At 36.8% G+C, this 16,559-nt stretch overlaps 2 protein-coding genes across 7 annotated transcripts in view; both read right to left on the minus strand.

Annotated features, from left to right (window-relative positions):
- LOC105452017 overlaps positions 1 to 9,265 on the minus strand; it is a 44,150-nt gene extending 34,885 nt beyond the window's left edge. The window contains exon 1 of the mRNA XM_011692787.1: positions 9,035 to 9,265. Within this exon, the coding sequence (XP_011691089.1) occupies positions 9,035 to 9,128 (94 nt within the window). The 5' untranslated portion in view covers positions 9,129 to 9,265. The remainder of the gene's footprint in view (positions 1 to 9,034) is intronic.
- A 5,507-nt stretch (positions 9,266 to 14,772) lies between these two features.
- The window catches only part of LOC105452018 (uncharacterized protein CG5098), a 16,386-nt gene continuing 14,599 nt past the window's right edge, over positions 14,773 to 16,559 (minus strand). For all 6 annotated transcript variants that reach the window (XM_011692788.1, XM_011692792.1, XM_011692791.1 and 3 more), the window contains 2 exons: positions 16,359 to 16,559; positions 14,773 to 15,967 (listed from right to left, as the gene is read on the minus strand). The exon at positions 16,359 to 16,559 is cut by the window's right edge and continues 9 nt beyond it. In XM_011692788.1, the coding sequence (XP_011691090.1) occupies positions 16,366 to 16,559 (194 nt within the window). In that variant the 3' untranslated portion in view covers positions 14,773 to 15,967; positions 16,359 to 16,365. The remainder of the gene's footprint in view (positions 15,968 to 16,358) is intronic.

Raw genomic sequence — 16,559 nt, forward strand, 5'->3', positions numbered from 1 at the left:
GTTCATTAAGTTGTATGTCGTAATTGCACGTCGAATGCCAGTTATTTACAAACAAATCGTCTTCGTCATAAATAACTATGCCTTATTTCAATACATATAAGTTGTTGATACACATAAATATGTATATGTATTATAATTGTTAATGTATATTATAAATATATGTGTTATGAATATAAATGAAATGGGCTTTAACGCATAAATACGCATTAGAGCCCATTTCATTCATATTCATTAATGATGTTTATTAGGTAATATATTCAAGATATAAATATTTTTATTATTCATTAAACTATATTTCGTGGCGGATAAAATTGTTCAAATTTCACACAAGATCTCGGCTGACGTAAGTTAAATACATGGAAAGAACAATTTTGCTGAATCCAGATTTAGAAATAATTTTTGTTCAGTAGTCAAAATAATTTTGTTGGAAAGTCAAAATGATTGCTAGAATACATTTTATAGCAATGCTTATCATTTTTAACATTCCAATAAAATTTTTTGATGATTAAATAAGAATTATTAATTTTCAGATCTGTATTAATTCAGCAAAATTTTTAAGCCTTTCAACAAAATCATTCCTTCCGTGTACGCGTAAAAGATTATTTTTGCTGCTGATGCACCTCTTATGTCCATTTCTACCAAAGTGAATTAACTAATCTCGATTTAACTCACTCATTATCTTTTTCTAATTGTTAGAACTAGAAGAAGATTAAGAGTAAGTTAAGCCGAGTTAAAGCTAATCTATATTGACAGAAATGGGCCTTAATGCATCTAATCTTGAATTTTCAGTGACGTATCAACCGTGATAATTAAACCAGACGCGCGTCTGGTGTGACTCAGCGTGCGAGCTCTCCCGGAAATATTGTGCCATTGATAAGTATTCCGCTACGATGATTTTGATAAACCGTTGCGCCTGCCGTTATCTCTCGATGCGGTAACTTTATCAAGAATTTAAAAATTACGTGTTTAGCCTTCCTTTCGTCCCGCTAAACGGCAAAGCCGTATTTCCCGTGATAGCGCGCGTATTTCATTACGAAAAGATAATACAAGCTAGAAATTACGATTGTAATGATATGCCAAATTATTGTATTATTATGGAAGCGTTTATATTCAAGTTGTATTTATATAAACTTGTCATATATGCATATACGCGTTCAGAAATAATGAATAAACGTTATTTCAACAAACAATTCTCTCGTTATAAATTTATATAAATTAGGAGGAGCTTATTCTGTTTAATTAAATGTTTATTTAAATTACTTGAAGATATCTGAAATGTTTAATTCTATGAAACAACAAGCTTGATAGAAATTGGTAATCCATTTCGTCGACAAGTCTAATCGTCTTAATAAAGCACGCACACGGAAAGAACAATTTTGTTGAAAAGTCTAAAAATTTTGTTGAATACAAATCTGAAAATCATTTTTTGTTGAATCATCAAAATAATTTGTTAGAATGTTAAAACTGATAAGCATTGCTATAAAATGTTTTCCTATTCTAGCAATCATTTTGACTTTTGCACAAAATTATTTTAATTATTGAACAAAAATTACTTTCAGATCTGGATCCAGCAAAATCGTTCTTTCCGTGCATGATTCAACATCACTTTCATATAATCGCACGAGCAATATTACGCGAGCCATTCCCAGAGTGTTGAGTAACATCCGAACGTCGAGACGAGGGACCGCGTTCTCAGAGGAGGCGCGACCGCCAGAATATATCGCACGGGATAATCATTCCAACCCTGTAAAACATACGCGGAATTCCTCCCTTCCTTCCTAAGGAGGATGAGCGAACATTTCGCGTTACCTATATACTCGCCTCTCGACTCGGGCCGGTGCTCGCGTTAACTCGTGTTAACTGATGCAGCGAGGGAACGTTAAGCCCTCGCGTCGCGCTCGTAATGCGAAACAATATAACCGGTAGAGTGTACGACGACCGCGGTCGTACGATCGGCGTTAATTACGAAAATTCCGGGACCAATCTTCTCATCTACGCGAGATAATGGCCAACCGGCGCGCCGCGCCGCGCCGCGCCGCGCCGGCCGACCGTCGTCGTCGATTCGCATTGAGCCCACAGGATGCTGCCGCTCATCGTCGCTGGCGACAGCGACGTCACGTCAGTGACGCGTGTCGCGCGCGGATCCCGGACGTAGTGCCCCGGCACGGCACGGCAAAGAGAGAGAGAGAGCGAGAGAGAGAGAGAGAGAGAGAGAGAGAGAGAGAGAAAGGGAGAAGAGGAGAGAGCAATTTCGCGTCGGGGGAAATGAGCACGATGCAGAGCGATGTAATATGCAGAAAAGCGTATCCGCGAATAGCGTGCGCGCGCGCACGTCCGCGAAGAGGAAGGAAGAGGTCGAGGATTGCGAAATTGCATTCGCGTCAGTAGAAACGGTATCGTAACAATGAACCGGAAGCCTGGAGGAGAGCGTATTCCACGGCGAACTGCAGTCGCACGATTAAAGCCGGTCTCTCAAAACGATCTGCTATTCACCGTCATTGATACAAAACGACGTTACATTCCATCTCTCGTCGCTTCAAACGTTTGCGAATGTAATTCCAACCGAGTTTTGCCCACCCGTTGGTTATTTTTGACTCTTATAAATCTCGCTTTTTATAAATCGCCGGCCATAAATCGATCATTCGATGTAAATAATATGAGACGAGAGTTTTTTATCTGCGAAAAAAGATTTTATTCCAGTAACGTCGACAATGGATTTCTACTGTTATACGGCAAATTAAAAGAAAAAAAAACACGACGGAATCTATATTGTAGAAGGCAATACGGCCCGACGTTAGACACTCGCGCGGCGATTCCAGATTTTATACTATTTGCCGTTTTATGTCTTTTGGGGAATTTAATTGAGACTCAATTGGAACGTTTATTTTTCTAATGGACGAGGGTGATCGTTAAACTTTCACCGGTAGAAAATAACTCGGCATTAAGCGCGCATGACTTTAACGAGAGTTGGCTCCAACTGATAATATTGGTCTTTGGTGAAATTTATATCGTATGCGATTCCGGATTTTATACGCGAAACGGAATAAAATCTCATCGATGTGTCTTGGCAAAAAAAAAAAAGATAAAAGTGAAAACTGCGGCCAGGAAAATTTACATACGTCGATGCGGCGTACCATGACAAGAATTAGAGGGGTAAACACAAAAGAGATCCCCGTACCTAACGATGCGACATAAATCGCATTTAAATACACAGACACGCGATCAATCCTGTGATATAAATCTTTATACAAGACGTCTAGCAATTTTCAAACGCGCTGTATTATTATTTATATGTATATAAATCCGACCAATTCGACGGATCGGATAAGTTAGAATATAGATAGGAGAACCTTTAGTACACGGAAAGAATGATTTTGCAGAAGAATCTAAAAATTTACCTAGATACAGAAAATAGATACTGAAAATAATTTTACTGAACCATCCAAATCATTATAGAATGCTCACATTGACAATAAAAAAAAGTGTTTATATAATTGCATGGTAAAATAATTATGATTAAGAACTCCATTTTTATAATTAATTACTGCTACACTTTTAGTACAAATAATTATATTGTATATACATATTTATAACATTACCATTATAAATATAATTATTATTGCTAATAATTACAAATGTAAAATTATTGTAATATATTATTACATAATATAATTATTATTACTATAAATTTAAATATAATTCTATCAAACAAATATATAATTGGCACTGCAAATGATTATGTATATTACAGTTAAATTATGCAGCTATTTTTTTTCTCTCAGTGCAAGCATGATGATAATGCTGCAAAAAGTCTTGACATTCTATAGCAACCATTTTCAGCGTCCTACATAATTTTGATTGGTCCACAACATAATTACATATTTAAAGATCTGAGTCTGTAAATAATTTTCTGTATCTCTATATAGCTAAATTTTCAGATACTTCATACAGAAAAAACGTTCCTTCTGTGTATGTACCATACCTCTAATTGTAAGCCGCAACTACAATAATATTATACAAGACGTGTGAACTCATTTCGACTTCCGAATTGTACGAGAGGATTCAGTCCATTCGGCCGGGCATTCAGACTGAACGTCCGAATGAACTTTCGGAAGGGTCGATCGTGCAAATCGCTCCGGACTATATCTCGCCTTAATACGGTTTTGCGGTGGCGGCAGCGGCGGCGTCGCGTTGGCCGGGTTCGTATCGGTCAGGGCCGCGATCGCGCGGCTGAGTTTTCTAAGTCGCGGTCTAACTCACGGCACATAAAAGCATGGTCGGGCGAACGCGAAAACGGTTCTCGTCCTTTCACTTCCACAAACGAGACAGACACATCGACCTAATCGCGCTCGATAGCTGCTCGGTGCGCACAGTGGCGTAAGTAAGAAAGCGAACCTTTTGCGTGATGAGCCACGCGCAATTATCGTTCCGCGAGTATTCGAACCCAAAACGCGGCGAAGACCGTCGTAGATCGCATCCGCGATCGAAGTGGGATTGCGTCAGCAAATCGATGCGGGAAATCGCATCGAGCGTGTCTTCGAGGGAATAACTGGAATAAGCTTGAGTGCACCGCGAAGTACGTTGAATCTTTCACGAATGCAAAATTGAACCGTCATTAAAGTTAATCTACACAAGTTGACGAATGCTGAGAAACGGTATATTTGTTTTTTGCATGTAAAAATAAAATCAAAGTTTTTATTTTTGACTTCCTACATATATTGACTCGTTTACAATTTTATCACTCTTTCAACATGACTGCGGAATTTTACTGTATTACTGAAGGATATTTGTATATTGTACTACACGGAAAGAACAATTTTGCTAAATTCAGATTTGAAAATAATTTTTGTTCAATAATCAAAATAATTTTGTGCGAAAGTCAAAATGATTGCTAGAATATCAAAACGTTTTATAGTAATACTTATCAGTTTTAACATTCTAATCAATTATTTTGATGATGCAACAAAAAATTATTTTCAGATTTGTTTTTAGCAAAATTTTTAAATCTTTCAACAAAATCGTTTTATAGCAATGTTTATCAGTTTTAACATTCGAATAACAAATTATTTTGATGATTAAACAAAAAATTATTTTCAGATCTGTATTTGCAAAACTTTTAGATCTTTCAACAAAATCGTTCTTTCCGTGTAGCCTTGTACGCTAATAGTAAGAAAGCATTGTATATTTAATTATAATTCTACAGCTACAAATGCATTCTCGATTCTTTTTATTCTATCATACCAAACGTTTTATAGCAATGTTTATCAGTTTTAAAATTCCAATAACAAATTATTTTGATGATTAAACAAAAAATTATTTTCAGATCTGTATTTAGCAAAATTTTTAGACCTTTCAACAAAATCGTTCTTTCCGTGTACAGCCTTATACGCTCAGATAAAAGCATTGTATATTTATAATTATAATTCTACAGCTACATCAATTGCATTCTCGATTCTTTTTATTCTATCGTATTTGAGCATAAAGCTTATACATTTCAATTAATAAAAGCCCGTTTTCTTCGTTTCTGCAGCATGCCGTTTAGGATACTGCGTTGTTTACCGCGGTTCTCGATAGGTCACGATCGCGCAAAGAAACGATGAAGAAAGCTCGCACATTCTGCACGGATTATAGTGAATTAAGAGATCCCCGGAGGGATCACGGCTATCCTCCAGTCACGTTCCCTGGGATAGCAAAACATATACGATTTCGCAATCCTTCTCTCCTAGCGTGTAGGCTACTCTCTACGCCATTGAGCGCCGGGAGAGGCGAGCATCAGCGCGAGTACCGGGAGAGGATTTCTGGTGCAATGCACCTGTGAACTCGCGAGAGAGCATTGTGCAACAATTAGCGGTTGAGACGGCTATGCCGACCGCGCCGGCCGGCCGACGGCGAGCCACCGCACCGCGCTTCGTGCTCGCCTTCAGGAAGGAACGCGGAGCGGCGGCGGCGGCGGCGGCGGCGTCCGTCACGCGCGAGAACGCCACCGCGCTGCACAAAGCAGCAGGGAATAAACAGACCGCCGGCCCTGCTCCAAAAGTGTCCCCGCGAAGATAACTTTGATCCCTTCCCGAGAAGACGCGAGAAGTATTGCTAAAATCGTCTCCGAACTCATCGTCCACCCCGCTTTAAAACGTCCTTTCATCGTTATCGAGAAAACATTGTCGTATATCTACAAGATTTATGATCCATTTCTAGCAATGAAATTAATTCTAATCTCAGTTTAATTAACTCTTTGTCTTTTTCTAGTTATAAAAATTAGGAAAAAAAAAATAAAAAGTTAAACTGAGATTAAAGTTAATTTACATTAGTAGAAATGGATATTATAGGGTGACTTCTGCTAAAATCCAGTTAAATTTTATCGAGCAATTTGTATGTTAGTTTGTTAATGTTAGAATTATTAATTTTTGCCATTTGATATATGGAAAAAATTAGATTAGGGACACCGGGAATTATTTGGATATCAGAAATTCTGTTTCAAGCAACTCTGCGCGTTTGAATTAATCGATTAGACGATTGAATTAATTGGAGTTTGATTGAAGTTACCCTTATACGTCCATTTCTACCAATGCAGATTAAATTTGTAATTTCGATTTAATTTATACGTTTCATCCTTTTCCGATTCTAAGAATAAGAACAAAATAAAGGATAAATTAAGAGTCGAGATTAAAATTAATCTATATGTCGTTAGAAATGAACATTGTCAGAAATCGTCGTGTACTTTGCTAATTAGAGACAAAGCTATGCTAAGTCGTATCCGACGCATTTTTTTTCTAAGAATTTAGGAATCCGAAACTGTATAGTACAAAGAGCGCGTTGAAATCTAGGAAATCCGCAAGATGACGCGATAGTTATCTCGCCGCGGAGGAACGCGGGCTTTTTATACGTTTTTTTTTTTTACGATTAACTCCAAAGCGTCCAAGTGCGCGCACAAGCGGTCGTAATTCAAGAAGTCGCGTGAAACGGACTCGAGATGGGGAATTAACAAGTCTGGGGGATGATTACGCGTCCCTTTTATCACGCGTGCGCGCGCGCGCGTTTTGTATATGCCGCGGAGAGTCACGAGACCGGCGAGAGGATTCACAAATGCGACGCTGCACCGAGACTCTCGACACGTTATTACGGACGCGCGAGGTCTCTTAATTTAGACACGCGTAATTAAGCCGTGGAGCAGTTTAAACGCTCGAGGGAGAACGAAGCTGTCGCTCTGAATACAATATTACTTACGCTAAACGCCGGGAGCGCGCGAACAAAAAAAAAAAGGAACGTGCGAAAGAATTAAATTTCAGTCGCGCCCGTCGCGGAGTTTATGTAATTCATCCATGGATATACCGGGAAAGCCAAAAGTTGCCTCACTCGAACAACTTCCCGTGCCGGCAAAGAATTTTATTCAACGGCGAGTTTATTTAGCGTTATACGCCTGAAATAATTTAATTAAAATTTCTGTGTGTCGACTGAATATCAACCCGATTAAAAAATTTTCGCGAGAGAGGCACTCTACATTTCGGACGGAGAGTGTAGACGCTGCGTTTCCTATCTGACGTTCTGCGTTATACTACAGGTAATTCCAACATGTAACAGGCTCATCGAGTTAATGAGATCGAGCGCGCATTTTAAAAACTCCTCGAGATGCGTATACATACCGCGAGCCTGAAATTATAGCGTCGAAGTTTGTTGATGAAGCATAGTAATTTAATCTCCATGCATGCAACTTTAATGAACCCTTCGGATGTACCTACTACGACCGAGGTGCTTCTTTTGCTCCGAAACGGCGCGGCGGCGTATACACCTCGCGCCGACTCCGCGAGTACAACGAACACCGCGTGCAATTTTTGCGAGAGGTGTGTGTACCGCGGGCATGCAGAATTTTAAAAAGGCCTATAGCGCACCAAAGGCGCGTCATACCGAACGTATGAAAAAAAAAAAAGAAAACCCCGTTAATAATGTTTAATGAATGTAATTAGCCGATCCTCTCGTGCCTCACGTCTATACGTTGATTATTTCTCTAAATTTTCTCGAGTGAATCTCACGCCAAAAGAGTGAAAATTCACTCCAGAAAATTTAGAGAGAACGCCGAACGCTTCGCTCGGGGAGTGCGAGGTCGATTGTGGAAAAGTCGATTGCGATTATAACAGTTTCGAATTGTGCCTAATTTTCAGATCGCGCGCCACCGGAGATAGTTCGATATTGTTCATTATGCGGAGCACAGCATTGTTACAAAATAATACGATCGTGCGAGCGCGCGCGTCGCTATACGTAATCGCTTCGTAATCGCTTACGAACAACGAAAACGTAATATCTTGCACATACGGATGTGTATATACGACGATCGCATTATTAATAGCGTAATCGAGAGGCACAGATAATTCTGACGTGAGAAAGTAAGTCGAAAATGTAGGACAAAATTCTGTTGCGCTTTAATTCCAAGAGATTCGTACTTGAAGTCGGAGAATTATAAATAATGATTTTTCTCACTTGTTTGAAATAAATTCGTGCGTATACACATGTCGGAGTATAAACATCCGTTTAAATATAAAGAAAAAGATTCTATCTATAAGGAAATTTCATGATATTTTACGAGTAATAAAATTTTATTAAAAAAAAAGTGTTTTTCAGAAAACAAAGAAATTTATTGATATTTTATAAATAATCCCGTTCGGCAGCTTTAAAATTATTTGACGCTATTTCTTTTTTTATAAAATGCATCTTTTAAAATTCATATAATTTCGATGGCTGAAGCAAATAAATAATTAAAACAATTCAAGGTTAAAAATGATACTAAATAATCAAACTTTGAAATCCATTTTTCCGAAGGAACTTGTTTTACGTTTTCGACTTATTACATTTTTCTTGTTTTTTTTTTTTCATGCAGGACTCCGATTGTATCGTTAGCATAATCCCTTATACGTAACTAACAATCGAAACGTCCGACTGTGTGTACACGCAGCGGCGCGGTCCCCACGTGTGCGGGCCGCGACGCGTCGCACGAGACGTGAAAACGCGAGCGCGAAATCACTCGCTATACCCCTGCGCTTACCCGACGCGTTGTCCTGGGCCAGGCTGTAATCCGCGTGACAGGCGAGGAGGAACGCGGCACCGAACTTCACTAGTAGCGTCGACAAATTACCCATCTCTCCGAGTCGACATAATTTCCCCGTTGCGGCGGCGAAGAGATCACGGCGCGATATACTCCGCGCGAGCTCTCCTTAATCCCGTTACATTCGCGCGTTACGGCGCGCAACGACACCATCCACACCACACGACGTTCGATGGCATACTGACTTGTGGACTGCGAGGAGACGAGGAGTGCGAGCGCGGAGCCGCGCCGGAGCCACGAACGCGCGAACGCTCGCGCACTTCGGCCGGCCGCCGCGCCGCTTCGGTTCGGAGTTCGGCGAGCGGTCCGAGACACTCGCGGCGTCCTCTCGCAGCCGATATCTGTGAGTCCATGAGCATGAGCCAGGGATGATCGAGCACAGCCGAGTACCATGTGGCGCGAGCGTAGGACGAACAAATAAGTGACGAATTCGTCGCCATTTTGAATGTTTTATGTGTTCATTCATTTACCAATTAGATTAACTTTTATTTCGCTTTTATTTATTTACTATTTACGTACTATTTTTATTTTATTTTAAGAACTAGAAAAAAATAAGATTAGTTAAACTGAGATTAAAGTTCTTCTACATTGATAGAAACGAACATTAAAAAAGTATATCAAATTTAATTAAATATAATATTATATGTATTTACATTTATATTTATATTTTATATTTATATTTAATTAAATAAAATATTAAATATATTTAATTATATTTAATTCAATTCTATAACATGCCGTTATATACATGTATAGTGTTATTCCTGGCTTAATCTCTTTTTAAATTAAGCAAAAAATTAATAAATCTGTCATTAATAAAATTTAATACAGGTTTACTTCATAATTTATTCATCAGTTAAGTTAACCGTAGTTTAGTCGGGATCGCTCTAATGTCTATTTCTATCAATATATGTAGATTAATTTTAATTTTAACTTAATTTACTTATCTTTTTTAGTTCTAAGAACTAGAAAAAAAAAGTATATGAAACGGAGAATAAAATTAAAATCTACATAGAAACGAACATTGGAGCAAAACTATCGAATTTAATTGTATAAACCGGTAACAAAATTAACAGAATATAAATGAACAGTATTCATAATTTATTCATTTGTATTAAGTTAATCGAAGCTCATAATCGGAGTCGCTCTAATCTATTCTATTTCTATCAATATAAATTGATTTTGTTCAATATAAGTTGATATTCTCGAAAACTTATTTTTTATCTCATCTGGTACTAAAAGAATTAGAAAATGTTAGAGTAAATTAAGCTAATATTAAAGTTAATCTACATATACATGCATTCTGTCAATTGAACTAATCATTGATTAAATTAATCGGCGATTAACTTACATCGAACAATACCTGTTTTGTCAAAAACGGAATATATATAGAATAATTATATAATCTTTTGCTGTTCATATTCTATTCCGTGTAAAAAGAAAAATTAGATTAGGACAAACGAATTACCTATATGAAATTTTGCAGCGAGCGATTTTGTATCGGTTAAATTAATTATCGATTAATTTAATCGGAGTTTGATCGCTCTTATTAAAGAGACGAAAATTGAAAACATTTCAAAGACAATATCGCGCAATCGCGATTGTACATTATTATGCATACGTACCTGATGATGATCGTTTATTTCTGAGGAAATAATATGTGGAGAATCGAAGACTATTTCAATCAGCATGTAGAGGCGATGCCGAGATAAAAGCACTTATGCATTCTAACATCACGTCCGTAGAGTTCAAGTAACAGTTTGGACATCGCCATTTTCAGATTAGGATTATTATGCGCTTTTCAAATCAATTTAGAATCTATATGCAGTTTATTAATACGAAAATAAATTTAATACTTCAATAATTTGTACGTATAAATATTATTATTGCTATAATAAAAATAATAGCAAAATATAAATTTCTTCGTCGTTAGCCTACCAAAACATATGGCGGATTAATAAAAAATTATCTAATGTTCTCTTCTGTACCAGTGTAGATCAACTTTAATCTTGGTTTAATTTATTCTTTATCTCTTTCTAATTCTTTAGCACACTAAAAAAAGATAAAAAGTTAAATTAGTGATTAAAGTTAATCTACCTTGGTAGAAACCTATCAAGTTCGTTTCTATCTCGGTAGAAACAAGTGTGTCCGAACTCTTACTTAAAAAACCTATATATCCGATGCTCGATAAAACAATCATGATCATTTTTTTATGCTCGCTTTTGGGTAGCAATCGAGACACGCGATTCGATAATCTATCAAAGCGTGACGCAGCAATTCTCCCAAAATCTCATTCAATCCGGAGATACCTAAACCGGAACCGGAAGGCATTAACAAGAGGGCGTTAATGAATTTTTGTTAGGGCACGGTGAATTTTCTTTGAATTGTGCAAACACGCGCAAAAGCCCATACAAGAATTTGTCGCTTGTATTCCAATGATTTACAACAAAAGATTTTGCATTAATGAACAGAGAACGTTGTTTCGCGCCAATTGTCCCTATTGCCAATCTAAAAAAATCTATCGTTATTACAACGGCGGTCGGGATTCTGATTAGGAGAGCTTCATCCACGGTAGCTTCCGCAGTAACGTATACACACACACACACGTACACACACGCACGCACGCACGCACACACACATCACACATACACGCGCGCACATATCGTGTTTTATTATTTATTTTATATTTATATTACACAAAGATGTATATTTTGTTTCTCTCTTAATCGTATTATTGTATTGATCTCCAAATACAATTCGCCGATTTTTCTACCATTCCGTATTATTAAATAGAGTTTAACCAATATCTTTCTTAATAATTATTACATTAAACCAGGTCACAAAAGAAAAACGATTACATCTATCCGACTCGAGAAAGAAGAGGAATACGACAGGACAGACGAAAGCTAAAAAAAGAGAGAGAGAGAGAGATGGGAGAAAGAGACAGAGCGGAGCGGAAAAAGCCGAAGGAGAGGGGAGAAATAAGAAAGAGAAAAACTTGTAAAAAAAAAACGAATTAGACTTAAAGTATACGTGACGAAGATCAGGAATAAAGAGATACCTAATCCTCTCGTTCTCGCCCTTATAATAACGATGATGCTTCCGGTGCTTCCGCCTGCCAATTAATATAGCGACCGTCTCGCTGTCGCGTTTTATTTCTTTTTTCTTTTTCTCACACCCACGTACGACGCGACAATTCCTGTCGTTTTACTTTACAGATTCGTCTTTTCCCCCCTCCCCTTTTTTCTTTCTTTTTTTATACAAATTATTTAGGCATCGTGATATATTCAGGTTTCTCTGCGCTCTCGACCACTCTCTCGTCTCGACGCCTCACACACCTACGCGCCTCTCTCACTCGTAACGTGCAATTTACAAGCCGCAAGTACGTCCCATTTATACAAGTCGTCAGGATAATAATAATAAACGCGACAAAGACGCATGTTGTCCCCACAGCGCGTGTCTCGCGCACGGCTCTGCGTACAAAACGCGACGGACGGAGAGGTTCCTAGAGGGAATTCTTTCTACAATATCTCGGTGATGGTGCCCTTAGATCTTTATCTACCCACAAGACGAGCCTAAGTGACAATGTTCACAACGCTATATTACGGATATACTACAAAAGTTCTACTGTACACAGGCGGACGCACGTCGCAAACCTCTCCGCGTACGCAAAGGCCGTGCGTTCGACGACAAAAGAACGAGCTGAAATATATATATATATACATATATATATTTTGTCGTTTTTCTCCGGAATTTGTGTCTCCTTCCTTTCTTCCTTTCTTCTTTGTATCACAAGTAATAATTAATATTAGTTACTCTTTCTAAGATAAAATTTTGTTTCCCTTTCATACATAATTGTAGATTATAAGCGTTTCCGTTTACATTTCAATATCTCTCTTATTCATCTAAGCGGTATTTTTTGGCTGTATTCCCCGTCCATTTTATACAAAGACCACCCTTAATGCCGAGGAGTATCGAAACCGTCTCGAAAAAGTCTCACAAAAAAAAAAGAAAATTAGGCTTCATAGTACTCCTTTCTTCTGAAGTGTGAACATGTCATTCCTTTTATTACTATTTCTTCTTTTAAACATGATTTAAGCTTCTAAATAAATGTTCTCAGAGATAGTCTTCCCTTTTTTTTTACATTTGTCGCTACGTACTATGTATGTACAAAGAATTTTCTTTACGCTCAATAACTTTATATCTTCATCTCTGAATATATAATTACTATTTAAAAATGATTATACCTAATTTATCGTACTCTGTGCTATGTGAGGAGACGTGACGGCTATTTTCAATATTTATACTTAATTTTCGTGTGTATATATGTATATATATATATATATATATATATATATATAAATACACATACATATGTATATATATGTAGTCGCATATAGTCATATATATTAGATATGTATATATGTATATATATATATATATATATATATATATATACACATATGTGTGAGAAGCAATGTAAAGATGTATATATACATATTATATATTATATATATATATACATATACACACAATACATATATATTATATATGTATATATATATTTTTTTCTACGCAAATTAATATTATATGTACATCGTATCTTTCTATAATATTATTTTTATACAATTTTCTTGATCTTTGCTAGTTCTCCCTGATGTAGTAAGAGAATTGCCTGCGTTAATATTCTTACATTTGTCGTAGCGCGAAAACTTGCTCCTCTCTTACACTTATAAGATACAGTGGGAACGATGATGACAATAATGACGATAGCAAAGATGACAATAAATTTTTCATATTATTAGGAGTGTGATTTAGTTTTGAGGGTTTTTCTGATTTTATTAAATGCAGAGAGAATTCAATTATGCCTTTTTGAAATGATTCTGATCATTCTGCAACATAACAAAAATTAGCTTTTTCAAGGTACTTTGATAACACCTGTCACATTAAAAATATGAATTTCTGCGGCATACATATGGCACAGGAACCGTGCAATCATATCCCTTTCAGCTCAAAACACTTGAGATAAGTGTAAACTATTTTGAGAGAGATACATTTTGACGAGGCGCATCAAAATTTGACGGAGGTCAAAATCAAGCCTTTTCGCACTTCTTTGCAATTATGAAAATATCTTCTAGAGCATATTGGATCGACCGGAACAAGTCATAATCAGATGAAGCAATGTGAAAAATACTCAGGGTGCGGTAAGACTTTCCATTTCAGTTCTAATAGCGTTTATTTCACTGATAATGCAACATAAGATCAAAAATACTCTTTAAGAAGCTCCATTTTTAAAATGGGATAAACATGCGTCTACTGTTAGTTAATGATTAAATATCATGAAGTAACATTAAAAAACAATAGTTACGATTGGAATATCTTCGACAACAGTGACATTGGTGCCATATCGTGCAAAACCCTCATAAACTAAATCACACTCCTAACAATATAAAAAAAGAAATTAATATAAAATATACAAGTATAAAGCAGTAAAATAGTCATTACAAATTTCGCAATAATGCGCGTAAGCTATTAATTTAATCGCTAACAATAAATCGTATGCGGGACATTGAATTTGAATCACTGGTTTCACGACCGTACAGATGTGATTGAAGAGATGATGAAGTGACAGTGAATGTGACGCCGTATAAAACGTATCACTTGAATGCAATGAGATGTGTTCTTTGTTACATTGTATTAGACACAGCGGTACTAATAGTCTTACAAGTGTTCTCTCATTTTAATCATCTCGCGCACGATGCGAGTACAAAAATATTTCTCTTTAAAAGAAACGTCAACTCGTTACATCACGCAAAATCAAATAAAAATTCGCATAATAGAGCGGCTAAAAAAATATCAATATCAAAATGTAACAAAAATGTATATGACTTTTTATGTGATGATTGCGTATGCTGAACTATACGTATGAGCTAATGACTCCAAACAGCGACACGAACAAAGAGAAATTAAAAACTCATTGATTATAATTAATTATACTTTGTCAAGAAACGTATGTATGTATTATTTTCCGAAATAATACATACAAAGTTTTCTGAAACTTCAGAATGTAATTATGATGGTTTTCAATAATAGAATAATCCCTTTATTTTTGCTTACATATACACAAGTTCCTTTTTTACAACCGTCAGAGAACACTTGCCTTACATGCCCACCCACACGAAAAAGAAAAGAGAATATTCAATTTTCGCCCATAGTACTGACTTATTCGTCTTACGATATACTTATATGTGTGTCCGCTTTTTGCTGCTATAATTTTACAAATTTCGAATTCGATAGCATTAAATACAATATGCCCTATCTGCATATTCCTTGCGTACATGATGTTGTTAAGAAAAATCTGTAAATATCTTTAAATCTCCGTAAACGTGATTAAAAAAGCAAATCATTCTTATTTTTGATTATCATTGTTCCTCAATAACGATATCGTGGTTTATTCTCTATAAATTCGAAATTAAGATAATCTTGTTTTATATTTTGCTTTTATATTAAGTCGAAAAGGCCACTATTCAAGGCCACACAGGCCAAGAAAAATCAAATTGAATTCAAATGTCATAAAGGAGAGAGTATCTATTTCTTCGACTTTCGTTCGTCATTTACCCTTTCCCTTTTTTCTCATAATTCTCAAAAACACAGTTGACAGGGTTTCCGTTTAAACATCTTGTACATTGGAAGATATTTTTCACGAGCATATTGATTCCCTAAATTTGACCTCTGGAAAATTAGTTGTAATTGTTTTCACATTTATACCTTCACGGTCCAGCCTATATTTCACGTGTCAAATAACGCAAGGAGTAATCTCAAAACATCTTATGGTCGCACAAGCCCAATTCATCGTCAATTAAGAAAGTCGATCTATTGGAACAGAAAAAAAATAGAATATCAAATCAACAATATACTTATATCTCAGTATTCTAAATATTTATCTATTTATAACTTTACGCCGAGTTACTCTTTCGCGCCTGTTAATTACGTTCCGCTCGCGACGTAACTTCGTTACGTTACACAACACGTGCGCACACACAGACATGGTTTTGTCTCGCATGAGGATGTGTTTTGCTCCTTTATTAACTAGAACATACCTTACTAACTAGTAAGGCTGTCTTCAGTCATAAACGGATTTACTTAAAGTCTCTTACTTATTATTGCCCATTATTCGGTGCATCTAATTAAAGCCGGATCTCCGTGTGATATAATGTGAATACGAATCTACTTCCATTATTAGCCTATACGCTCACAAACTCACCGGAGTTTCACGTAACTCGATGAAGATTACACTTAGGTATGTACTGATTTGTGTCGAGGTGCCAGCCTTTCGTCAGCGCGCACGGATAATGCGAGACAGCTTTGCAGCCGCGTTTCACGCAACCGATATTCGCTCCTGTCAGGCCGCAGGAGTCGCATACCGATTTAGCGGCGTCCCACACGGCCTCTTGCAGCCCCGTCA

This window comes from Wasmannia auropunctata, unplaced genomic scaffold (assembly GCF_000956235.1).
Source record: "Wasmannia auropunctata unplaced genomic scaffold, wasmannia.A_1.0 LD336038.1, whole genome shotgun sequence".
Lineage (NCBI taxonomy): Eukaryota > Metazoa > Arthropoda > Insecta > Hymenoptera > Formicidae > Wasmannia > Wasmannia auropunctata.